Genomic DNA, 26,855 nt, shown 5'->3' with positions numbered 1-26,855 from the left:
GATGACACAGGCCTCCGCTGGTATGATGACACAGGCCTCCGCTGGTATGATGCCACACCGTACATGCAGCCACACCGTACATGCAGCCACACCGTACATGCAGCCACACCGTACATGCAGCCACACCGTACATGCAGCCACACTGTAAATGCTGCCACACTATAAATGCTGCCACAGGCCTCCGCTGGTATGATGCCACACTGTACATGCAGCCACACCGTAAATGCTACCACACCGTAAATGCTGCCACACCGTAAATGCTGCCACACTGTAAATGCTGACACACTGTAAATGCTGCCACACTGTAAATGCTGCAACACTATAAATGCTGCCAGACTGTAAATGCTGCCACAGCCCTCCCTTGGTATGATGACACAGGCCTCCAATGGTATGATGCCACAACGTATAAGCTGCCACAACGGATACGCTGCCACAACGGATACGCTGCCACAACGGATACGCTGCCACACCAGAAACGCTGCCACACCAGAAACGCTGCCACACCAGAAACGCTGCCACACCGTAAACGCTGCCACACCGTAAACGCTGCCACACCGTAAACGCTGCCACACCGTAAACGCTGCCACACCGTAAACGCTGCCACACCGTAAACGCTGCCACACCGTAAACGCTGCCACACCGTAAATGCTGCCACACCGTAAATGCTGCCACACTGTAAATGCTGCCACACTGTAAATGCTGCCACACTGTAAATACTAGCAGAGGCCTCCCTTGGTATGATGCCACAGGCCTCCGCTGGTATGCTGCCACAGGCCTCCGCTGGTATGCTGCCACAGGCCTCCGCTGGTATGATGCCGCAGGCCTCCGCTGGTATGATGCAACAAGGCCTCCCTGTTATGATGCCACAGGCCTCCTTGGTATGATGCCACAGGCCTCCGCTGGTATGATGCCACAGGCCTCCGCTGGTATGATGCCACAGGCCTCCGCTGGTATGATGCCACAGGCCTCCGCTGGTATGATGCCACAGGCCTCCGCTGGTATGATGCCACAGGCCTCCGCTGGTATGATGCCACAGGCCTCCGCTGGTATGATGCCACAGGCCTCCGCTGGTATGATGCCACAGGCCTCCGCTGGTATGATGCCACAGGCCTCCGCTGGTATGATGCCACAGGCCTCCCTTCGTATGATGCCACAGGCCTCCCTTCGTATGATGCCGCAGGCCTCCCTTCGTATGATGCCGCAGGCCTCCCTTCGTATGATGCCGCAGGCCTCCCTTCGTATGATGCCGCAGGCCTCCGCTGTTATGATGCCGCAGGCCTCCCTGTTATGATGCCACAGGCCTCCCTGGTATTATGCCACAGGCCTCCCTGGTATGATGGCAAAGGCTTCCCTGGTATGATGCCAAAGGCTGCTCACACAAACGCACATGAACAGAACTTACCTGCTCCTGACGCGACCTCCGCTCTGTCAAACTTCTTCAGACTGGTCTTCTTGCGCCTTCGCCTCGCTGCACTGAACACATGACCGGAAGCCGCGGCCGGAACTCGTCATCTCATAGTCCGGCCGCGGCTTCCGGTCGACATGAACATGGCGCCGGATTTCGCTCTAGCAAAGACCTCAGTTTTGGTCTGTGTGTGAGCGGCGCATGCGCCGCTCACACATAGACCGCATACGCTATAGTGGATGGGACGGCTCCCGTTCGCATTCTCTATGGGGATGTGTGTGCCGTATTCCATCACTGTATGTGTCGTTAATCGACACACACAGTAATGGAAACAAAAATGGCAGCCCCCATAGAGAAGTAAATGAAGTAAAAACGTAAAAAGTACAACACAACAACATACATTAATAAAATTTATTGATCTATCACACTAAAACACATAACATATTAAAAAAAAAGTTGGTCGTGACACTGTTCCTTTAAGACGAGAGTGAATCAGAGCAACAGAGTTTTGGCTGTTTCAACAGTAAGAAAAGGGCGGATTCTGGAGATGTTTTTGAGGTGAAAAGGACAGGAGCGATTGAATGTGTGAAGTAAAGGAAAGATCGCAGTCAAAAATAACCCCAAGACGGCGGGCGTACTGCCAAGGAGTTATGGTAATCCCACACACTAATCTGGAGACATCAGGCTTAGGTAGGTTAGTAGATGGTGGGAACACTAGGAGCTCAGTCTTCGAAAAATTCAATTTCAGGTAGAGAGAGGACATGATGTTAGAGATAGCAGACAGACAATCACTGGTGTGTTGTATTAGAGCAGGGAGGGGTGGTGGAATGGTAAGAGGCATATAATTTGGTGTCATCAGCATTGAGATGGTACTGGAAGCCAAATCTGCTGATGGTTTGCACACGAGTAGTAATGTCGTTTTCTTCTGTCTACTAACAGTTTTGTTTTATTTCTGCGGCTAGCATACTGAACCTTTCATTTCCATGCCCACGTCAATTTTTTTTTTTTGTGGATCCGTGTGTGTGCTCCACCAATTGTAGAACAGGTCCTATTCATGTCCATATTTGCGGCCCATCTCACACATTCTAGCGTATGGGTTTCCCCTCCATATTGAGCCCAAATAATACGCAGTAACCAAACAATATTCCATTAAATAGGCCACATAGTACTGCCATATACAATAGATCCAACAGAATACCACAATTCAATTTCAATTTAACATGTATCTGTGGGTGGGTGTGTGTGTGTGTGTGTGTGTGTGCACGCGTGCTCCTGCTCATTTCAGAGCGACCCAGCATCGAAGATGGTTTGTAGGGGGAAAGCCGGCGCCATTTTGAAGACCAACCGCACTGCAGGTAAGGGGTGCGTGTGTGTGTGTGTCTATCTACTTCTCAGCCCCCCCCCCCTCCCAGCCCCCTTGCACACCTGGTGGGTGGGTGTGTGTAGCTTCTACCAGCTGGATTGTAAAAGCTCTCCTAAAATGAGCCTGACAATGCTTGGCAATTTGAAGACACTTTTTCCTGGCTTGTAGACAAAAATAGGGGGGGGGGGGGGGGGGTGGGCGAGATTCCCTCCCGCATTTGCAGCAGCTGTGAGTCAGGTTGCTCTTTTATTCACCTTGCTAAAATTCTGGGGCGTGCTCCCTCTGGTGGCCAATATAGGAAAACATGTCAAATGATTATTTAATTTTTAATACTGTCTGCCTGCCTGCCGTCACGTTGGGTACGTGGACCCACTGGGCCATACTGCCATGACGGTATGGCAGCTGGCCAACAGGACGCAGGTGACAGTCTATAGTTCGTATAGTATACCTGTGGCAGCTCAGACAGTAGCGAGACAGACTCGGCTGGGACTAGACAGCAGGCAGACTTCAGGCGTGGTGTAGCAGGACAGGCGTAGTATATAGCACGGCACTTAACCAGGATAGCACGGGTTGCAGGATACAGGTACAGAAACGGGGAACACTGGGAACCACTAGGAGACCATTTGCTTAGACAAACTTTGGGTACGACAACGCTCAGGCATGGGAGGAAGGGGCTGAGCCTTTCTTATAGTCCAGGGTACTCATGGGCTAGTTTTGACATTAACTTCAGGTGCACGCACTGGCCCTTTAAGAGCGGGCACGAGCGTGCGCACACACCCAACAGGACCCGGCCGAGGTAAGCGGAAGTGAGCACTGGCGTCTCCTGAGCAGGAGAATGGGGCCAGAGCTCGCATACCCATGGATGCGGCCGTCAGGAGGTGAGTGAGCCTGACGGCCCATGGCCATGGACAGGACACTGCCTGCCTGCCTCTATGTGTGCTCAAACACTATTATAGAATGACTGGACAGCTCCATACGGTACTCAAATAAATAGTTCCATACTTCTAAATATATAGCATATACTTTTCCAGGATAAATATTGCCATACAATTTCCATCTATTAGAGCCCTGTTCACACGGCAGAATTTTTGCGGCAGATTTTTGTGGTCTTCAAAATGCGCAGTACAGAGCGAGACTGCGCTTGAGCAGTACGGAACGACACTGAAGAAGCAGAGGATATAAGGAACGGGTCCCTTTCGTTATGTCCTATGTACTGTAGCTGCCGTATTTGATCTGAGTATGTGTCGTTAAGGGCCAGTTCACAACAGCGTTCGCTTTACATTGAGGGGTTCAGTCAGTCGACTGCACTATAGATTGTCGAAAAACGGAAACCTGCCGTAACGGTGACGAACGAAAACCATTAGCAATGTTTCCGTCACCATTGATATCAATGCTGATGCAAACGGAAGCTAAGGTTTCCGTTGGACTTTCCGTTGCGGGGTTCCACGACTGAAACCCCTGACTGAACCCCTCAACGGAAAGCGAACGCTGATGTGAACCGGCCCTAAGAGACACATACAGATTAAATATAACATGGCAGTCCCCAGTAAAGTAAGAAAGTGTTAAAAAAAAATAATTCATGACACCTTTCCTTTAAAAGGACTGGTCTGTTGCTCAGTGGTTCAAAGTCCTATTTTCAGATGAAAGTAAATTTAGCATTTCATTGGGAAATCTCGGTCCCAGAGTCCGGAGGAAGAGTGGGGAGGCATCAATCCAAGTTGCTTGCGGTCCAGTGTGAAGTTTCCACAGTCAGTGATGGTTTGGGGAGCCAGGTCATCTGCTGGTGTTGGTCGCGGTTTTATATCAAGTCCAGAGTCAACGCAGCCGTCTACCGGGAAATTTTCGAGCACTTCTTGTTCGCAGAGGGAAGCATGCTTTATGGAGATGCTGATTTCATTTGCCAGCAGGACTTGGCAAATGCCCACACTGCCAAAAGTACCAATACCTGGTTTAATAACCACAGTATCACTGCGCTTGATTGGCCAGCAAACTAGCCTGACCTAAACCCCAAGGAGAATCTATAGGGTATAGTCAAGAGGAAGATGACACCAGACCCAACAATACAGACGAGCTGAAGTCCGCTAGCAAAGCAACCTGGGCTTCCATAACACCTCAGCAGTGCCACAGGCTGATTGCTGATCATGCAAAAGGAGCCTCGACCAAGTATTGAGTGCATATACGGTACATACTTTTCAGTAGGCCGACATATTGGTAAAAAAAAACAAAAAACATTTTTGGACTTGGGCTTATATAATATTCTAATTTTCTGAGAACATTTTGGGCTTTCATTTAGGGTATGTGCACACGACCTCTTTTCAGACGTAATGGAGGCGTTTTACGCCTCGAATTACGCCTGAAAAGACGGCTCCAATATGTCGGCAAACATCTGCTCATTGCTTGCAATGGGTCTTACGATGTTCTGTGCAGACGAGCTGTCATTTTACGCATCGCTGTCAAAAGACAGCTCGTAAAATTACGCCCGCGGCAAAGAAGTGCAGGACACTTCTTGGGACGTAATTGGAGCAGTTTTTCATTGACTCCAATGAAAACCAGCCCCAATTACGTCCGTAAAAGACGCCGCGAAAAATGTGTGCACTTGTAAAAACGTCTGAAATTCAGGAGAGGTTTTCTCCTAGAAACAGCTCCGTAATTTCAGACGTATTTTGCGTTGTCGTGTGCACATACCCTAACTGTTAGCCCTAATCATCAACATTAACCCCATAAGGACACAGCCAATTTTTTCAAATCTGACATGTGTCACTTTGTGGTAATAACTTTGGAATGCTTTTATGTATCCAAGCGATTCGGAGATTGTTTTCTCGTGACACAATGTACTTTATGTTAGTGGTAAAATTTGGTTGATATATTCAGTATTTATTTGTGCAAAAATTAGCATTTTTCTACATTTAAAGGAACAGTGTCATCACAAATTATTTTTTTATATGTTAAAGATGTTAGTGCTTTATTAAAAACGTTTATATTCATTTGTGTGTTTGTGTTTTACTTTTTCTTATTTTTACACTTTTTCTTCCCTATGGGGGCTGCCATTTTTTGTTCCATTTCTGTGTGTGTCGATTAACGACACATACAGACATGGAATACGGCAGCCACAGTCCCATAGGGACTGCGAACGGCTCCCGTCCCATTGACTGCAGTGTACGGCGTCTGTGTGGGAACTGCGCATGCGCCGCTCCCACACAGTCCTATTCGAAATTGGCGCCGTCCGGCGCCATTTTCCTGTGGACCGGAAGTCGCGGCCGGACAGTAATATTACTACTTACGGTCGCGGCTTCCGGATTTGTGCACTTGCACCAGCGGCAGCAAACTGAGCGGACGGGCCGGAGGGAGCCGCGGCGGCAGGAGCAGGTAAGAGATTTCAATGTATGTTCGTGTTTGTGTGTGTTTACTACTGTATGTAAACCTACTACACTGTGGGTTAGCTCAAAAAATGGCGACACACAGTGTAGGAGGTTACACCGTTCAAACCCCTCGTTTATCCCGGCACTAGCCAGGATAAAGGAGGGGGGGATGCTGAGAGCTCACTAGAGCGAGGGCTTTTAACCCAATGTTGCAATGCTGCAATTTTGGGAACAGCTCCATCTAGTGACCAAAAATGGGTAGTATTATAAATTAGAAATAATTTATAATATTTCCTGGACTCGTGCAAAAAAATAAAAAAAATTTGAACAATGTTTAATCACCCACACACTAAATGTTTAATTTTTTTAAAAAAAACATGTTTTTCTGGCAACACATTCCCTTTAAATGTATTTGCTTGTAAGACATAGTAATATTTCCCATATGTCTACTTTATGTTTGCATAGTTTTTTAAAAGTATTTTTTATTTTTCTAGGACGTTACAAGGCATAGAACTTTAGCAGCAATTTTAGATTTGAGAAATTTCAAAAGGCCATTTTTTCAGAGACCAGTTCAGTTCTGAAGTGGCTTTGAGGGCCTTATATATTAGAAAGTCCCCATAAATCAGCCCATTTTAAAAACTAGACCACAAAGCATTCAAAATAGCATTCAGAAAGTGTTTTAACTCTTTAGGCATTTCACAGGAATTAAAGCAAATTACAGGGGAAATTTACAATTTCTTTTTTTTTGCCAAAATTCATTGGTAATAAAAAAACATTTTTTTAAGGCCTCATGCACACGACCGTAGCCATGTGCACGGCCGTGATTTACAGGTCGGCCAGCCACGGAGTGACAGCCGCGAGTCGCCTGTAAATCGAGGGCTGTGCACATGGCATTATTTTCAATGAGCCCGGACCGGAGAACACGGCCGTAATAAGGCTTGCCCGTTCTTTCTGCGGTCCCGGCTCCGGGGCCATGCATGGACCGTGAAAACAATGATCGTGTGCATGGCCCCATAGGAATGAATGGGGCCGCAATTATCTCATGGATTTTCTGGGGAATTGCGGCCGCAAAAGCACGTTTGTGTGCATGGGGCCTAACACAGAAGGTTTTACCAGAGAAACGCAACTTATTAATTGCCCAGATTCTGCAGTTTTTAGAAATATCCCACATGTGGCCCGTGTGTGCTAATGGACTGAAACACAGGCCTCAGAATCAAAGGAGCACCTAGTTGATTTTGGGGCCACTTTTTTTAGAATATATTTTAGGCACCATGTCAGGTTTTAAGAGGTCTTGTGGCGCCAAAACAGTGGAAACCCCCCAAAAGGGACCCCATTTTGGAAACTACAACCATCAAGTAATTTATCTAGGGGTATCATTAGCATTTTGACCCCACAGTTTCTTTACTAAACTTACTGGAATTAGTCTGTAAAAATTAAAATCTACTTTTTTCTAAAAAAATAAAAAAAAAAAAATTATTTTACAAGGAATAAATGAGAAAAAGCACCCCACCATTTGTAAAGCATCTTCTCCCGATTACGGCAATGCAACAATAGATTTTGGAGAGCAGATTTTGCTGGAATAGTTTTCAGTGCCATGTCGTGTTTGCAATGCCCTAGAGGGACCAAAACAGCCAAAACCCCCCAAAAGTGATCCATTTTTGAAACTACACCCCTCAAGGAATATTTCTAGGGGTATAGTTAGCATTTTGACCACACATGTTTTTCAGAATTTATGAGAATTATGCCGTGAAATTGAAAATCTAAATTTTTTCTAATAAAATTTAGTTTTAGCTCAGATTTTCTCATTTTTACAAAAGATAAGGAAGAAAAAACACCCCAACACTTGTAAAGCAAACTCTTCTGAGCACAGCAATACCCCATATGTGGTAAACTGCTGTTTGGACACACGGCAGGGCTTAGAATGGATGGAGCGCCATTTGACTTTTGGAGCTCAAGTTTTGCTGGAATGGTTTGCGGCGCCATGTCACATTTGCAAAGCCACTGAGGGGCCAAAATAGTGCAAACCCCGCAAAAGTGACCCCATTTGGGAAACTACACCCCTCGTAAAACCTATCTAGCTGTATAGTGAACATTTTGACCCCACTGTTTTTTTGTTGAATTTATTGGAATTAGGCAGTGAAAATGAAAATCTACATACTTTCCACTGAAATGTTGCATTTTTTTCATTTTCACAAGGAATAAAGGAGAAAAAGCGCCCCAACAAATGTAAAGCAATTTCTCCCGAGTACAGCAATACCTCATATGTGGTAATAAACTGCTGCTTGGACACACGGCAGGGCTCAGAATGTCAGAAGTACTACTTGGCATGTAGATTTTGGTTGATTGCTTTTTGGGCGCCATGTCGCATTTGCAGAGCCTCTGAGGTACCAGTACAGTAGAAACCCCTGAGAAATGACTCCATTTTGGAAACTATACCCCTCAGGGTAATCATCTAGGGGTGTAGTGAGCATTTTAATCCCTCAGGTGTTTCATAGATTGTATTAGAATGAGGCAGAGAAAATGAAAAAAAAAAAAAATTCCCAAAAATATGTCGTTTTGCACCCATTTTTTTTTTCCCACAAGGGGTAACAGGAGAAAAAACAACACACAATTTGTTACCCAATTTCTCGCGAGTACAGCAATACACCATGTGTGGCCCTAAACTGCTGTTTGGGCACATGGCAGAGCCCAAAAGGGAAGGAGCACCATTTGGCTTTTCGAGCGCAGATTTTGCTGGACTGGTGTACGGGCGCCATGTCGCATTTGCAAAGCTCACTTAGGTACCAGGGTACAGTGTAAAACCCTTAAGTGACCCCATTTTGTAAACTACACCCCACAAGGCATTTATCATTTGCCTGTACATTTCACAGGGCTTAGCAGTGAAAGGCGCACGTGAGGCCTATTTTGGCGATTTTCTCAGCATTAGCCCACAATGGCAGGGCTCTGGGATCAAATAGTAAAACAAACCCCCAAGTAGTGCCCCCATTTTGGAAATTGCACCCAAGAAGGCATTTTATTAAGGGATGTAGTGAGCATTTTCACCACACAGGTTTTTTTTTATTTATTTTTTTAGAAATGAATGCTCAGTGGATGGTGCAAGGTGAAAATTGCAAATTTCCACAGGTATATGCCATTTTTGTGCACAATATGTTGTGCCCAGTTCGTGCCACTGAAGACAAATACCTCAAACTGTTAAGCGGGTTCTTACGGGTATGGTGATGCCATATATGTGGACGTAAACTGCTGTTTGGGCACGCTGCAGGGCTCAGAAGGGAGGGAGAGCCATTTGGCATTTGGAGCGCAGATTTTGCTTAGTAGTAGTTCTGTTCAGGGTTTTGCTGGTATTTCAGTTTATAATGTGGGGGCATATGTAAGCTGTGCGGAGAACCTCAGGGCATAATAAGAGGGTATAATAATTGTGCAAATAATATTTCAGAGATGTGTGGCCGGTGTCACACTGATAAATGGTGCCAGATGTTATCCACTTTTGGACACTGCACATTTTGCATCGCCATATTCTGAGAGCCAGAACTTCTTTATTTTTTTTTCACCGGAGCGGTGTGAGGGCTTATCTGTTGCGGGACAATCTGTAGATGTCATTGGTACCATTTTGGGGTAAATGCGATTTTTTGATCACTTTTTATTTCATTTTTTGGCAAGCAAGGCGACCAAAAACCAGCAATTCTGATGTTTTTTATTCTTTTTCTTTACGGCGTTCGCCATGGCCTATGAATGACAATTTTACTTTATTCTGCGGGTCGATACGATTATGGCGATACCAGATGTATATAGTTCTTAGGTTTTGCAGCGTCTGCACAAAAAAAAAAAACACTTCTGTTTCAAATTATTTATTTTTTGTGTCACCATATTCTGAGAGCCATAGCTTTTTTATTTTTCCGTCAAAAAAGCTGTGTAAGGGCTTGTTTTTTGCGGGACGGGCTGCAGTTTTTAATGTTATAATTTTGGGGTACATGCAACTTTTAGATCCTTTTTTTATTCTGTTTTGGGAGGGGTAGTGACTAACAAACAGCGATTCTGGAATAGTTTTTTATTTAAATTTTTTTACGGTGTTCACCGTTCGGTTCGTTACGGATGCGGTGATACCACATACGTGTACTTTTTTTTTATGTTTTCCGTTTTTTCCTAGAATAAAAGCCTTATGAGGAAAAAAGGCTGTTAGTGTTTTTTTAACATGAAGTGTTTTTTTTAACATTTTAATTAACTTGTTTTAACTTTTTTTTTGTCCCACTAGGGGACTTTAAGGCATGAAGCCATGATCGCTATTCTAATACACTGTACTACCTACATAGTGCAGTGTATTAGAGCGGTCAGCTATTCACTGACAGCAAGCCTATTAGGCTTCGCCTCCCGGCGGAGCCCAATAGGCTTCCATACTAGGAAGCGATTGTTAGTCTACGGTTGCCATAGCAACCATCGGAACCCCCGCGGGTGCCGATGGTTGCCATTAGCAACCATTGGCTGCGATCTAAGGGGTTAATCAGCCAGATCAGAGCCTAGCTCCGGTCCTGGCAGTTAGAGCACGATGTCAGCTGTGACAAACAGCTGACACCCGCGCCCGTGGCAACCATAATGGTTGCCGACAGGCTAGAAGACACTTTGATGCAGCGATCGCTTTATTTAAGGAGTTAATTGGCCGGATCAGAGCAGCCTAGCTCCGGTCCTGGCCATTACAGCGGGGTGTCGGACAGCCGATAACCAGTGGTGATTGCGCTGGCTCAGCTTCTGAGCCAGCACCATCACATACACCTTCTCATGGAGCTGTGATTGATCCCCTGCCGTCTTACTGTGCCGATCAATTGTCAAACAGTTGACGGCACAGTTCTGTCACCCTGTCCTTTGACAGGGTGACAGTTTTTAGCTAGGACGCACCGGTACGTCCCGATGCCTTAAAGCACTGCAATACAGGACATACCGTTGCGGTAAGGGGTTAAAAGAAAAAAATGCTGGAAATAGATCACTGTGTGTAATGAATCTACATAATATATGAGCTTCACTTTTTGAATTTAGTTACTGACATAAATTAAACTTTTTGATGATATTCTAATTCATTGAGAAGGACTAATATATACACACACACACACACACACACACACACACACACACACACACACACACACACACACTAGCAAAAGCACCCCCCTAGGTAGTGCCAACCAGAGTGGTCCAATGAATAGTGCAACTAGGCAGGTATCTTCTTCAGTGCATATATTTCCAATCGGGTCAAAGATTCCTTTCCAGAATTCCCGATGTGATCCTCCTCAGCGTGGAAGGTTAGGATGACCAGCATTTTAATACATCCACAGACCGACACACAGAGTATGCCCAAAACCAACAGGGCTGCTCCGGAGTACAGGTCACGCCCCCTGACCTGCTCATCAGGGTGGCGCTGTAAGGCTGGGTTCACACGAGCATGTTCGGTCCTTAATGGACGGGACGTATTTCGGCTGCAAGTCCCGGACCGACCACACTGCAGGGACCCGGGCTCCTAGCATCATAGTTATGTATGATGCTAGCAGTCCCTCCCTCTCTGTGGAACTACTGTCCCGTACTGAAAACATGATTACAGTAAGGGACAGTTTTCCTGCAGCGAGGCAGGGACTCCTAGCATCGTACATAACTATGATGCTAGGAGCCCGGCTCCCTGCACGGTGCTCGGTCCGGGACTTGCGGCCGAAATACGTTCCGTCCATTACACGTAACATGGTCGTGTGAACCCAGCCTTAGAGTGCAGACCAGCGATTGGGGGCTCCTCTCGTGCTGACCAACCAACGGGGCAGGAACCGTGACCTCACCAGTGGGGTGGCACTCTGGCGTTATAATACAGAGCTTGCTGCCGCTAACGGCGGCTTGCATTTATACCCACGCCACACATGATTCTCTTTGGTGCATTGAACACAGTGTTCTGGATAGTCAGAGGATTTAATATATTGACTCTGCAAAGCCCCTGACGTAGGGCTGGGCGATTTTGCCAAAAGATAAGATCTAGATAAAATCTCGATTTTTTTTCAACACTATGGGCGATTTTCAATTTAAATCTCGATTTTAATTTTTTTCTGTTTATTTAACAGATAGTCTAAACTGCAGCAGGGCCAGGCAGATGGCAACGAGTGGGCACTTTGGGGCGAGATTACATTACTGTGCAGTACCGGCCCCACGATGGTGTTTTAAATAAATGACATTAAAGGCCAAATTCACACGACCGAGACTCGACCGTGAAAAACAGTCAATGTGTCAGCCAGATTTCCCAGTCCCTCCTGGCATCATAGACCAGGCAGAGCTTCCTCCTGTTGAATGGCGCCACCAAAGAATCTAATCAACGATTCTGTTAAACAGAATCGTCAGAGGCCTTGAGGGCAAAATAATTTGATTAAATCACCCAGCCCTAACAGGACTACTCACTGCAGAGCAATACGATAGTGAAGAAACGCGTAGGGCTAGTAGTTTGTAGATAGACAGAGGGTTAATTAGCACAATAACCTAAAATCACCCATTAACAAATATAGATTCACTGGTTATATTTATCGGACTCGGTGGCCAGTGAGTTACTGAGAGAGGCAGCAATATTTCAGAAATTCTAGTGCTGGGTATTTGGACTAGTGGGGTTACTGGTCTTCACTGGAAAAACTACATAAATACAGTCATTACGGGCACGGCCGTGTGCATGAGGCCTTATGCCATTTTCACACGGCAGTATTCTGGTCAGTATTTTGCATCAGTATTTGTAAGCCAAAACCAGAAGTGGGTTCATAACATGGAAGACATACAAATCTTTCCATTATACTTTTCCTCTTTGTTGGTTCCACTCATGGTTTTGGCGCCCAAATACTATTACAAATACTGATACAAAATGCAGACGAAAATACTGCCATGGCCACTTTAACACGGCAGTATTTTGCTTAAAGAGGCTCTGTCACCAGATTTTGCAACCCCTATCTGCTATTGTAGCAGATCGGCGCTGCAATGTAGATTACAGTAACGTTTTTATTTTTAAAAAACGAGCATTTTTGGCCAAGTTATGACTATTTTCGTATTTATGCAAATGAGGCTTGCAAAAGTACAACTGGGCGTGTTGAAAAGTAAAAGTACAACTGGGCGTGTATTATGTGTGTACATCAGGGCGTGTTTACTACTTTTACTAGCTGGGCGTTCTGATGAGAAGTATCATCCACTTCTCTTCAGAACGCCCAGCTTCTGGCAGTGCAGATCTGTGACGTCACTCACAGGTCCTGCATCGTGTCGGCACCAGAGGCTACAGATGATTCTGCAGCAGCATCGGCGTTTGCAGGTAAGTCGATGTAGCTACTTACCTGCAAATGCTGATGCTGCTGCTGCTGCAGAATCAACTGTAGCCTCTGGTACTTTTGCAAGCCTCATTTGCATAAATACGAAAATGGTCATAACTTGGCCAAAAATGCTCGTTTTTTAAAAATAAAAACGTTACTGTAATCTACATTGCAGCGCCGATCTGCTACAATAGCAGATAGGGGCTGCAAAATCTGGTGACAGAGCCTCTTTAAAGGGAACCTGTCACCAGCATTTCACCTATTTAACTTTACTTATCCCTCACTGGCCGCTGCTATCAAAAGTTCATTACCGTTATCCCCTCTCCTAAACTCCGGTGCCCCTTTGTGCGCACACACCAGAAGAGGACATCAATGCACAAGCGCGGGATTGTGTGTGCGGGGGGGAAGGCGAGGAGCTGTCAATCAAAAGTAAGGAGGCGGGGTAAATGCGGAAAGACTTTGAAAAGAGTCAAATCTTCAATCCCTAACAAAAATATGACTCTTTTCTGCTCATTAGCATACAGTGTGGGAACACTAAAAACTGAATACTAAAGCTACATAGCCGACTAAGAAGACAATTATAGGTTATAAAGAAATTATTTTTCACCTACTACCAGGTATTGCTGGTTTAATAGGTGAAATGCTAAACAATTTAGATTACTGTGTCAACGCAATGTGCGTAAGCACTAGAAAACCACTTATATATTCATGTATTTGTATTGGAATTGCTGAAGTTTTATACAAACAAAATATTTAACTCCTTAATGCCGAAGGACGGATATATCCGTCCTCAGCAGCTGCTAGTTCGCGCAGGAGGACGGATATATCCGTCCTGTGATGGCACGGGTACTGCCACTGTAACCACGCGATCAGCGGCAGGAGCACGGCTGTTATACACAGCCTGGCTCCTGCCTAAATCGAAGCGCGCGCCGATTCTGGCAGTTTAACCCATTAAATGCCGCTGTCAATAGTGACAGCGGTATCTAATGTGTTTGACAGAGGGAGCTCCCTCTGTCACCCGATCGGCGCCCCCGCAAATAAATCATGGGTCGCCGTTGGGTTTCCATGACAGCCGGGGGCCTAACAAAGACCCCCAGATCTGTCTTCAGCAAATGCCTGTTAGGCGATGCCGGAGGCATGACCTAATAGATTGCCTGTCAGATTTACACTGACAGGCAATAATGCTTTGGTATACTAAGTATACCAAAGCATTATATATGCGATCAGCACATCGCATAGTGAAGTCCCCTGGTGGGACTTAAAAAAAATGTCAATCAGTTAAATAAAGTTTGTGAAAAAATAAATAAAAAAATGACAGTGAAAATCAAATAAAACTAAATTTTTTGACCAAAAAGTGGTTTTATTTAGTAAAAGTGTCAAAACAAATCACACATACACATATATGGTATCCCCGCGATCGTAACAACTTGACCAATAAAATGAACACATTAATTAAACCGCCGGATGAACGGCGTCCAAAAAAAACCGCAAAAAACAACGGCAAAATGCTCTCTTTTCTCCCATTCCCCCCATAAAAAATAAAATAAAAGTTAATCTATAAGTCCTATGTACCCCAAAATAGTACTAATGAAAACTACACATTGGCCCGCAAAAATCAAGCCCACGTACGGCCACATCGACGGAAAAATAAAAATGTTACGGCTCTTGGAACGCGGCGATGCAAAAACAAGTAATTTTTTTCTAAAAGGGTTTTTATTGTGCAAACGTAGGAAAACATAAAACCTTTACATATTTGGTATCCCTGTAATCGTGCCGACCCATAGAATAAAGGTAACATGTTATTTACGCGGCATAGTAAACGGCGTAAATTTATAACGTGAAAATCAATGTTGGAATAGCTGCTTATTTTCAATTCTCTCCTAAAATAAAGTTAATAAAAGTTAATCAATGTATTGTAAGCATCTAAAAATTACAAAATACAACTCGTCCCGCAAAGAACAAGCCCTTATACGGCGATGTCGACGGAATAAAAAAAAAAGTTGGAATGCGACCGTGAAAAAACAAAATAATCCTTGGTCATTAACGTGCAAAATGGCCTGGTCATTAAGGGGTTAAGGTTAAGTTTTAACAAAACTATATATAACTATATATTGGTGCTTACTCAGTGAAAAATAGGGGAGACCCAATTTAGGAAAAATCTTAGGCCTCCGTGTGTCCGTTTTATCGGCCGTGTGCACTCCCGTTTCCGAGCGCCAAGCATGGTACTGTCCCGGGTGCTGAAAGAGTTAATGGGCTGCACTGATCGGCGGTAACTCTTTCAGCACCCGGGACAGTACCATGCTCGGCGCTGGGAAAATACAATTTTAATGAAATAAAAAAATAAATAAATACGTTCATACTTTCCTCCTGTCCGGCCTCCAGTGATGGCGTTTCATCCCATGTCACCGCTGCAGCCAATCACAGGCTGTAGTGGCGGTCACCCACCTCAGGATGATGTCAGAAGGCCGGCCTCCAGGGATGACGCTTCATCCCACGTGACCGCTTCTGCAGCCAATCACAGTCTGCCGCGTCAGAAAGGAAGGTCGGACTGGAGGAAGAAGAGGGACTCGTCACCAAGACAACGACCGGGTACGTATGAACTGATTTTTATTTTATTTTTAATCAGCAGCCTCTTTTCTCCATCAGTGATTGATAGAGACAAGTGACTGCCGATTAGTGTAATATATCTGTAATGTATTTCTGCTCGGCCGTTGCTAGGCAACAGCTCCGTCACACACGGACGGAACACGGATGCCTTACAAATGCCTTCAGTTTTTTGGACGGCCCCATTGACTTGCATGGTCCTCACGGTCACGGAATCTCGGACCAAAGTAGGACATGCTCTACTATTGTCGGAACGGAGCAACGGGACCGTAGAAAAAACTGAAGTGTGCATGGCCCCATTGAAATGAATGGGTCAGGGTACAAGCTGTCAGAAAAACGGATAGCATCCTGAAGGAAAAAACTGAAGTGGGCATGGGGCCTTAGGCTTCCTAATCCGTGAATAATATGAATAGTGCCAGCCAGCATCATTACACATAAAGAACCCACACTTACCCTCTCTTTCTGCCAGGACAGGACATGTGAATGGCATACAAGTGTCTACACACATTTCCTCTCCTTGAGGTGATCTCTATCGGCAGCGATCAGTCTCAGACAGGACATCGTCAACCGGGAGCAGTAAACAGCCGCTTTCTGACAGACTATGGCTTTATAAGCTCGTGTTCACACATTTGAGGTCGTGTTTTTTTAAATCAATTTTAGCACAAAAAAAAAAAAACGTGAATTCTCCGAAACACATGAACATGCCGGACACTTGCCTGGACTGTCGGAAGGTTTTTCCTTTTCCAGGAGTCTACCAAGCAATATAAGAATTTTTTGGGTAAAGAGGGATAGTAAGGCTCTGTTCACACGTTTGATGTGGAAACCGCACAAAAAAAGGGCTGAAAATGCCTCCCACTGACTTCAATGAGAGGCGGAGAAGTTTTTTTTACCGCGAGCGGAAAAACAGTCTCGCAGTAAAAAGAAGCGTCACGCCCTATCTTCGGGCGTTTACGCCTCTGACCTCCCATTGACATCAATGGGAGGCAGAGAAAGCGTATTTCGCTGCGTTTTTCGCCCGTAGCACTCAATGGGCGCGAGCGAAAAACGCAGCGAAAATTGCTGCAAACGGCGTGCAGGCAGGTCAAAATCTGCCTCAAAATTCAGTTTGGTGAATTTTCCTCCTGCAAAAAAAACTCTGTGTGAACAGGGCCTAATGCGCGCCATGTTTAGAGCGCTGCTGATTCTTTCGCATGGTCTAGATTTGCCTTAGCAATGCATATTTACATGCAATACAGCTGTGCTGTGCCAAGATAAAGTGCATACAAGACAGTGCCATACAGCGTCTGTGACTAAACAATGCCACACAGTGGCAGGATAAATAGTGCCATGTAATGTCCATATGTATTCTCGCATGTTCCCTGGACAATGCCGCATACGTTTAGCTACGCACGTGCCACATACGTAGGTCATACATACAATCACTCTTCCCTACCTCAGCCACGCTGTACTCTTCCATCTCTTCCCTTCCGCGGCCAGACTACCGCGTGTACGTAACGTCGTGACGTCACGAGAGTTCGTTTCACTGCTCGCTGGTTTTGGAGCGGGCCCGCGGTAGCTACCCTTATAGACAGAGAGCGGTCCCGCATCTGGCAGCGTGAGGTCGGAAGACATGCTGAGCCTAATGAAGAGGCTGTCCTCCTTCTTCTGGAGGGAAGCGGACACGTGTGATGACCAGAGAGCCGACAATGGTAAACCATAACTAACGTCACCCGGTTATAGTCACCGCATGGGCTGCATGGCTGGAACATCCTAACTCGCAAAATACAAACCACGCACTTGCAACTACGAGTATATGGCATTGCTATTCTGTGATATCATTTCTACTACAGATTAGCAGAACGAGCTATTTTTGACTGGAAATGCTTTACAGCCAGGACCTGATAACCTGCAGAGAAATCTATATTCCCCACACTGGCTGTGCAGACCCTATACAGTAGTAAAGCAACAGAATACAGATGTAAAGCAACCTATGTTTGCAGAACATTGACAGAATACAGGCTGCCATAAATGGCATCTGTATTCCGCAGTCTGCCAGTCAAGGGATTTTAATGATTTCTTGTAACATCAATGATAACAAGGGGTGGTATAGTCACTAATAATCTGCCAGGTTCACACATCGCGTATATGTTGCGGAGATTCCGCAGCAACGTACAGTGTAAGTCAACTGGGTTTTAACAAACTCCGTTCATTACAGCGTAAAAAATTCTCACGGATTCTGGACATCCGCAGCATATCCTATCTATTGCGAAAATGCAGCAGATTTTCACTACAGATTTTATTCGTTGCGGTGAGTGAGATCCGTATGTAGCACATAACACTGCTATTATTATGTGTGAACCAGGCCTTATACCCTTTTGATTAGCTGAGCAGAGACTTCAATTCTAACCAATTACAAGATGTAAACACTGCAAACCGCGCTGTCATTGGCTAAATAGCAGAGATATATATATATATATAATTTGTGGGAAGTGACTTGAATAACCTGTAATTCATAGGTCTAAATCTCTGCTCTTTCTGGGCTTAGGAGTCCAGTGGGCAGTCCCATTCAGTGATTTACAGCGGTCTCCGTATGCATGCTTATAAAGGGGACACTGTCTGTCATTTAGTGAGACCGCCCACTGGACTCCTAAGCCCAGAATGAGTAGAGGTTTAAATGAATAAAATTCAGGTCATACTGAATCATTTTATAACAAAATGATATATCTATCTTCTCAGCTTCTCCTGCTCTATAACATTATGCCTGCCCATTGGACTGAATTTTCAATGTGATCGGTTCCCTTGAAATGATTCTTTGCATTATTAGTGTTGCCACTAAAATATTGTATACATTTTTGCAGACTATGGGACTATAAGGGAAACGGAAGGAGTGATTACTCGCTTTTGTAATGACTATGGAATGATAAATGACCAGATCTACTTCACGCAAGATGTTGTGATTGGTCGAGAGCCTTTAAGCATTGGACAAAAAGTAAATGTTTCCTATGAGGAGGACAAGACATCTGGAGGCTGGAAAGCAATAAAGGTAAAGCGTTTTCAAATATAAGATCAGCAGTATGTCCAGATGTAACTTCTATATGCATTATAGAAGCACCAATAGTGGATCTGTCAAAGAATGACTATTCAGATGTACCTACACAATGGCATTCGTCACCCCCAAGTTCTTATGTTAAAAAAAGGATATACGCGGCATGCCTTTTTATTTTTTGCAAAATACCTCTTCCAATACCTCAGGATGGAATAGTGTAGTCTACTACGCCATGCCGTCCTTCAGAAAAAGGTATACCAGCCCGTCGGAGGCCAAAAGGACATTTTATTTTGTCTTTTTGCCTCCTGATGGATACGTTTAAAGTGTACCTAATTCAAAAACGTAATGTGAAGAGGGCCAAAATCGGTCATCTAAACATAACGTGATGGGGCTGGGCTGTAATACCAGTTACAGCACTAGGGGGTGCTGTTGTCAGTTTGTCACCAGTTTTTCAATCAGTTTTACTGTAATCAAAAAGAGTCACCCTAGCCTAATTTGCTCTACGGTGACATGCCTAATCAAATGGACATTACATACACGATAACACTATTTATTCAGACGTAAAAATAGACATGTATGTTCCCTTCTTTATTTCGAGTTTAGCAACATAACTATAAAACATTAAACTTTTTAGATTTACAATCGCTATAAAACGTTAGTTTTACCGTGTGCAAACTTAGATAGAAGTTTATCCCATGCTCATAAAAATCTGTTCACATGAATGACAATTGTTTGTATCTACTTGATCGGTGATGAGGACACTTGAATACCACAGGATTAAATGAAGGAACGGTGTTGTAATCTGTAGGATTGTACCGGCCCAGTTTAGCTCTAGAAGTGGATAAATGAGGTCTTTGTGTAAACAACTTTTCAGAAAACGAGGGCAAGTTTGTTGTGCACTGAGGCGATGAGAGGCCCCGGCTGCTGAGGAGGAGATCAGCACAACAGCAGTAAATCAACTCCCAGGGAGATCCACAAAAGGGGAATTTACCACCGTGTTTTTAACCCTTTCAGCAGACGAGTTCTGTTCAGTTACTACATCACAATTTCCCACATTGGGTAAACCCCACCGAATGTAGCATGTTTTTTTTTTTTAAGATAAGATTCAGCAGAAGTTTTCTTTAGGCTGGGGCTACACGGCGACTCAAGCCGTGACACAGGTCGCACAGCCAAAGATCGCTGTGTTGCGCTGCCTGCATTGCAGTGTTTCGCTGGCCGCAGAACATTAAGAAAAGTGAAAGTAGCAAACGGATCAAACGGAAGAAATCCTACAAGTTTGGCTTTCTTGCGACTGTTATGTTGCGGTAACCTGCAACACAGCCACATTCACTTTTATTACTGCAATTCCGCAACCTGTGTCACAGCCAAAGTGTCCGTGTAGCCGTAACCTTAGGCTAGGATCATGCAGTTATCTTTGATGCAGTTTTAAGTCTCTTTCACACAGCAGTATTTTGGTCAGTATTTTGCATCAGCATTTGGAAGCCGGTCCACTGAAGAGGAACAAATCTTTCCATTATACTTTTTCTGTTTATTTTTCAATTCTGGTTTTGGCTTCTAAATACTTAAAGGGAACCTGTCACCAGCATTTCACCTATTAAACCAGCAATACCTGGTGGTAGTGGGTGAAAAATCATTTCTATATAACCTATAATTGTCGTCTTAGTCGGCTCTGTAGCTTTAGTATTCAGCTTTTTAATGTTCTCACACCGTATGCTAATGAGCATAAAAGAGTCATATCTTCGTTTGAAAAAAGTCAAATCTTCGTTTGAAAAGAGTCATATCTTCATTTCTCAAGTCTTTCCGGTTTTACCCAGCCTCCTATTGATTGAGCGGAATCCCCGTTACCGACGATCTGACCGTGGATTTCGCTCCTAGAGGAAACCCCTGAGGTTACTTTCCATATATGGACATTGATGTCAGGGTATCCCCCTGGAGCAGAATCCCCGGCCAGAGTCGGCAACAAGGATTCCGCTCAAGGAGTAGCCACTGATGTCACTGTCCATATATGGACAGGGGGGTCCTCCTTGAGGGAATTCCCGGCCACAGCGTCGGCAATGCGGTGGTCGGGAATTCCGTTCAGGGAGTAACCCCTGACGTCACAGTCCATGTATGGACAGTGGCGTCAGGGGGTCCTCCTTGAGGGAATCCCAGGCCACAGCGTTGGCAATGCCTTGGCCGGGGATTCCGTTCAGGAAGTAACCCCTGACGCCACTGTCCATATATGTACAGTGGCGTCGGGGGCTCCTTTTGGAGGGAATCCCCAGCCACAGCGTCGGCAGTGCTCTGGCCAGGGATTCCGCTGCTAGTGGGAGCTTCAGTGGCGCTATCTAAAGGGAAGGGGGGTAGCGCTATATACAATGGGGGTGGCGCTATCAACAGGGGAGCGCTATGTGGCACAATCTACAGGGGGCATGTGTGGCGCCATCTACAGGGAGCGCTGCGTGGCGCCGTCTACATGGGGCGCTGTGTCGTGCTTTCTACAGGGTGGCTGTGTGACAATTATCTAAAGGGGTACTGTGACATTATATACAGAGGGCACTGCGGCATTATTTATAGGGGGCTATGTGGCACTATCTACAGAGGGCACTGTGGCATTATCTACAGAGGCGTGTGCAGCACTATATACAGAGTACACTGGCATTATCTACAGGGGGTGTGTGGCACTATATACAGAGGGCACTGTGGCATTATCTACAGTGGGTGTGTGGCACTATATACAGAGGGCACTGCAGCATTATCTACAGAGCGCACTGTTTCATTATCTACACATGAAATTCATCAGTTTCTTTTAAATTTGTCAAAAACTGAAACTACGGGCACCGAACGGATACAAAACGACCGTCAAATACTGACCCAGATTTCCGTTTTTCACGGCCGACACCCGAACCATGTTGTGCGAATAGAAACAGCAATTCCTGCGTGGTGTGGGGTGGGTAGGAGATGCAGGGTGCCTCTCTCTCTCTCTCGCTCATGGGCCCCGATGCAAAAGTACTTATTGGGCCCCCCCGCAAACTCCTCATGGCCGACGGTCCGCAGCTTTCAGCTGCATCGCTGGGTCTCCTAAGTGACCCAACAATGCAGCACTAGCAGCCAGGGGCGTCACTAAGGCTGGGTTCACACACCCTATTTACGGACGTATTACGTCCGAAAATGCGGCTCAAAAGCGTTGCCAAACATCTGCCCATCTTGCGATGTTCTGTGCCGACGGTCATTTTTTTACGCGCCGCTGTCAAAAGGCGGCGCGTAAAAAAGACGCCCGCTTCAAAGAAGTGCCTGTCACTTCTTCAGACGCAAATGGAGCCGTTTTCCATGGACTCCATAGAAAAACAGCTCCAATTACGTCCGTAATGGACGCAGCGAAAGACGCCTGCACATGCCATTACGGCTGAAATTACGGTGCTGTTTTCTCCTGAAAACGGCACCGTAATTTCAGCCGTAACGGACGCTGCCGTGTGAACATACCCTCAGGCCTTAAAATGTCAGGGGAAATAGCCCCAATACATATGTGTCTGCCCAAAAAAAAAAGTGTGTGTAGGAGACAGCATAGCATATCTATAGCACTACGACCCTATAAACTATGGATAGGATTAGATACATTGGCTCAGCAGACAGTATCACACATGATAGGATTAGATACAGTGGCTCAGAAGGCAGTATCACACATGATAGGATTAGATACAGTGGCTCAGAAGGCAGTATCACAAATGATAGGATTAGATACAGTGGCTCCGAAGGCAGTATCACACATGATAGGATTAGATACAGTGGCTCAGCAGACCGTATCACACATGATAGGATTAGATACAGTGGCTGAGCAGACAGTATCACACATGATTGGATTAGATATAGGGCCCAGCAGACAGTATCACACATGATAGGATTAGATACAGTGGCCCAGCAGACAGTATCACACATGATAGGATTAGATACAGTGGCTCAGCAGACAGTATCACACATGATAGGATTAGATATAGGGCCCAGCAGACAGTATCACACATCATAGGATTAGATACAGTGGCTGAGCAGACAGTATCACACATGATAGGATTAGATACAGTGGCTCAGCAGACAGTATCACACATGATCGGATTAGATACAGTGGCTGAGCAGACAGTATCACACATGATTGGATTAGATATAGGGCCCAGCAGACAGTATCACACATCACATGATAGGATTAGATACAGTGGCTCAGCAGACAGTATCACACATGATTGGATTAGATATAGGGCCCAGCAGACAGTATCACACATGATAGGATTAGATACAGTGGCTCAGCAGACAGTATCACACATGATACGATTAGATACAGGGCCCAGCAGACAGTATCACACATGATTGGATTAGATACAGGGCTCAGCTCGCTGACATTGCGGCTCCAGCGCTGGACCCAGGAAAGGTAAGAACAATAATTTTGCTTCTTTATGTGTTACTGATTATTTTTGTGTGTTTGTGTTTTTTTTACAGGTTCGGTTGTTGGACTTCGGATACGAGGACTTCAATGACGGCGTTTTTTTTATTCTCAATAAAATGGTTAATGAGGGTTGTGTTTTTTTATTTCAATAAAATATTTTTTCTATGTGCTTGTATCTTTTTAAACTTTATTATCACCGCCTTAGTAATGGCCGCCGGCTGATTGACTGCATCCATTGCTAAGGCGGGGCTTAGTGTTAGCCGATGCAGAGGCCAACACTAACCCCCATTATTACCCCGGTACCCACCGCCACCAGGGGTACTGGGAAGAGCCGGGTACGAACCAGTACCTGACCATCTGTAGTGACGGTCAGGTACCAGGGCTGCCGCAGGCTGGTAGTATTAGGCTGGGGAAGGCCAAAAACAGTGGCACCTACCACCCTGGTATTGCTGCCTGCTGCTGCTGTGTTGTATATGGCTGGTTATGAAAATTGGGGGGGACCCCACATCGTTCTTTCCAATTATTTTTTTTTTAAATGACGTGGGGTCCCCCCCCATTTTTCATAGCCAGATACAATAAAGCAGCAGCAGCCTAGCATTACCAGGGTGGGAAGGGCCACTGTATCTGGCCTTTCCCCTCCTGATACTACCAGCCTGCAACCGCCCCAGTGGCCGACCATCACTACAGATGGTCAGGTACTGGATCGTACCCGGCTCTTCCCAGCACCCCTGGTGGCGGTGGGTACCGGGGTAATAATGGGGGTTAGTGTTAGCCTCTGCATCGGCTAACACTAAGCCCCGCCTTAGCAATGGATACTGTCAATCAGCCGGCGGCCATTACTAAGGCGGTAGTAATATAGTTTTAAAAAAAAAACAGACATAGAAAAAATATTTTATTGAAATAAAAAAAAAACACACAACCCTCATTAACCATTTTATTGATAATAAAAAAAAAGCCGTCATCGAAGTAGTCCTGGAATCCGACGTAGTCCAACGACCGAACCTGTAAGAAAACACACAAGAAAAACTATTAGTAACACGTGTTAGGCTTAGATACAGGGCCCATGTGTGATACTGTCTGTGGGACCCTGTATCTAAGCCTACCACAACGTAGGCTTAGATACAGTTTCCAGCAGACAGTAATCTTATACAGTATAAGATTACTGTGTGCTGGGGACCTGTATCTAAACCTACAGTGTGGTAGGCTTATATACAGGGCCCATCAGACAGGATCACACATGGGTCATGTATCTAAGCCTACCATGTGATTGGCTTGGATACAGGACCCAGCAGACATGATCACACAATCTGTGATCCTGTCTCATGGGCCCCCTAAGCCTGCTACATCGTAGGCTTAGGGGTTGTGCAGTCCCTAAACATTGATGGCCTATCCACAGGATAGGCCATCAATAGCTGATGTGTCTCCCGGGACCCGCAAATCAGCTGCTTCCCCTTCATTTCACTACTCGCTCACACTGTGAATCGCCGACACCGATTCACAGGGTGATCGAAATGAAGGGGAGCAGCTCTCGTACAAGTGCTGCGGCCCCTTCAAAACAGCTGATTGACGGTTCCCGGGATTCGGACCCCGCCAGTCAGGGCTAATCTTACTTTCCTCTTCAGCCGCGGCGGTAGTTCTGTCGTTTCGATGCTGTGCGCGGCGCATAGCGCTGTGACGTCATGCGCTGCGCACAGCGCTTGACGTCAGGACCTCCGCTGCGATCCGGAACCAGGAAGGTAAGTACAGTCTGTTACTATAGTAACAGGGGCCCGCGGCCCGAGTTACTATAGTAACTTTTTATTGATGTGGTGCGGGGGGCTGTGGGCCCCCCTGGCTTCGGGGCCCGGTCGCAATTGCGACCGCTGCGACCCCTATAGCTACGCCAGTGATCCAATCTATCACAAGCTATGCACCACTGATAAAATTGGCACATTTTCAGACCCTAGACTACCTTTTTGGTGGATCATTGTGGTAAAACTATATTAAAAATGGATGGTAAAAGCTGGTGACAACTAAGGCTTCGTTTACATCTGCGCCAGGGTCCCGTTCCGTCTGAGTTTCCCGTCGGAACGGGACCCTGACTGACACAAACGGAAACCATAGGTTTCAATGGTGACGGATCCGGCTGCCTATGGTTTCTGTTTGTCTTCGTTGTGCAGGGGTTCCGTCGTTTTGACGGAATCCATACCGTAGTCTACTATCCTATTGATTCCGTCAAAATGACGGAACCCTTGCACAACGGAGACAAAAGGAAACCATTGGCGCCGGATCCGTCAACATTGTGGCAACGTCGGAACGGAGACCTGACGCAGATGTGAACATAGCCGAACGACAACCGATGACAACTGATGGTTTTGTAGTAAAAATGTTTGAAAAAGCCTGATGGCAACTGATACATCTTTGCATCAGTTTTTGCATCTGTTAAAATCACTTAAGAGACAAAAAAAACTGATGCTGATGCGACTGATATATGTGAATGCACCCTAGGCTTCTTTCACTCTACTGTAAGTATACGTTTAACTCTCTTCGGTCAGAGGAAGAGAGGATCGAAAGATTAAACGGAAAGCAACGGTTCCATTAGAATTACCATTGATATCAATGGTAATTCTTTTGTTTCAGTTACTTTCCGTTTGTCTTTGTTTGGTAGGTTTCCGTTTTTGCACTTTTGGTTCCGTTTAATCTTTCGATCCTCTCTTCCCCTGACGGAAGAGAGGTAAACGTATGCTTATGGTAGTGTGAACTTGGCCTTAGTCAAAACTAGGAGGGGGTCAAAAACACGGATAAAGTGCTTCCAAATAATGATACAAAATACTATCGTGTGAATTAGGGGCCCTAGGGTTTGCGTACATCAGTAGTTTTTTTTGTGGAAATATTTTGCACAATTGCGGTAACACCGCAGCGGTTTTGCCAATAGTATCACATTTTTGTCACGATTAGCGAGATTGCTGCAAAAACCGTCACAAAAAAGGTCTCATGTACACATCCCCCTTAGGGCCCCTTCAGATGTTGCCTTTGAGATGCAGTTAAAATCGCGTCGGAAGTCAGCATGCGGTTTTACCACAATTTGGTGAGTTTTTCGTTGCGTTTTTTTTACTACAATACATTGAAAATGCATGCAGTTTTCGAATGCTTTATTTTATGTGGTTTTAACCACACTTTAACCGCCACATCTAAATGGACTCTTGTTTCCACAAAGCAGATTTTCCGCAGATTTTGCTCCTAAACTGTTCAGGTTCCTTTCCTGGTTTTGTCTTAAAAAAAAATACATTCAAAATCTGCAGCAAATCTGCACTGTGTGAACAAGGCATAAGGCCTCTTTCACACGGCAGGATTTTGGTCAGTATTTTTGAGTGGGTCCAAAACAAGGGAGAGGTTAAAATC

The 26,855-nt window shown here is 45.3% G+C and overlaps 2 protein-coding genes across 5 annotated transcripts in view; one reads left to right on the top strand and one right to left on the bottom strand.

Annotated features, from left to right (window-relative positions):
• MLC1 (modulator of VRAC current 1) overlaps positions 1–17,552 on the bottom strand; it is a 96,350-nt gene extending 78,798 nt beyond the window's left edge. The window contains exon 1 of one of the 3 annotated variants that reach the window (XM_075857206.1): positions 17,468–17,552. Coding sequence is in view for 2 of the 3 variants with exons in the window: in XM_075857207.1 (XP_075713322.1) it covers positions 17,468–17,491 (24 nt within the window). In the remaining variant the exon portion in view is untranslated. The remainder of the gene's footprint in view (positions 1–17,467) is intronic. The other 2 variants (XM_075857207.1, XM_075857205.1) reach the window with 2 other exon arrangements.
• The window catches only part of MOV10L1 (Mov10 like RNA helicase 1), a 117,102-nt gene continuing 107,763 nt past the window's right edge, over positions 17,517–26,855 (top strand). Inside the window, exons 1-2 of one of the 2 annotated variants that reach the window (XM_075857203.1) lie at positions 17,517–17,723; positions 18,873–19,057. In XM_075857203.1, coding sequence (XP_075713318.1) covers positions 17,645–17,723; positions 18,873–19,057 — 264 coding nt within the window. In that variant the 5' untranslated portion in view covers positions 17,517–17,644. The remainder of the gene's footprint in view (positions 17,724–18,872; positions 19,058–26,855) is intronic. The other variant, XM_075857204.1, reaches the window with a different exon arrangement.

The sequence above is a fragment of the Rhinoderma darwinii genome, chromosome 3 (assembly GCF_050947455.1).
Source record: "Rhinoderma darwinii isolate aRhiDar2 chromosome 3, aRhiDar2.hap1, whole genome shotgun sequence".
NCBI classification, from domain to species: domain Eukaryota; kingdom Metazoa; phylum Chordata; class Amphibia; order Anura; family Rhinodermatidae; genus Rhinoderma; species Rhinoderma darwinii.
Note: the sequence above shows the minus strand (reverse complement) of the source record. Positions and strands in the feature narration are given on the sequence as shown.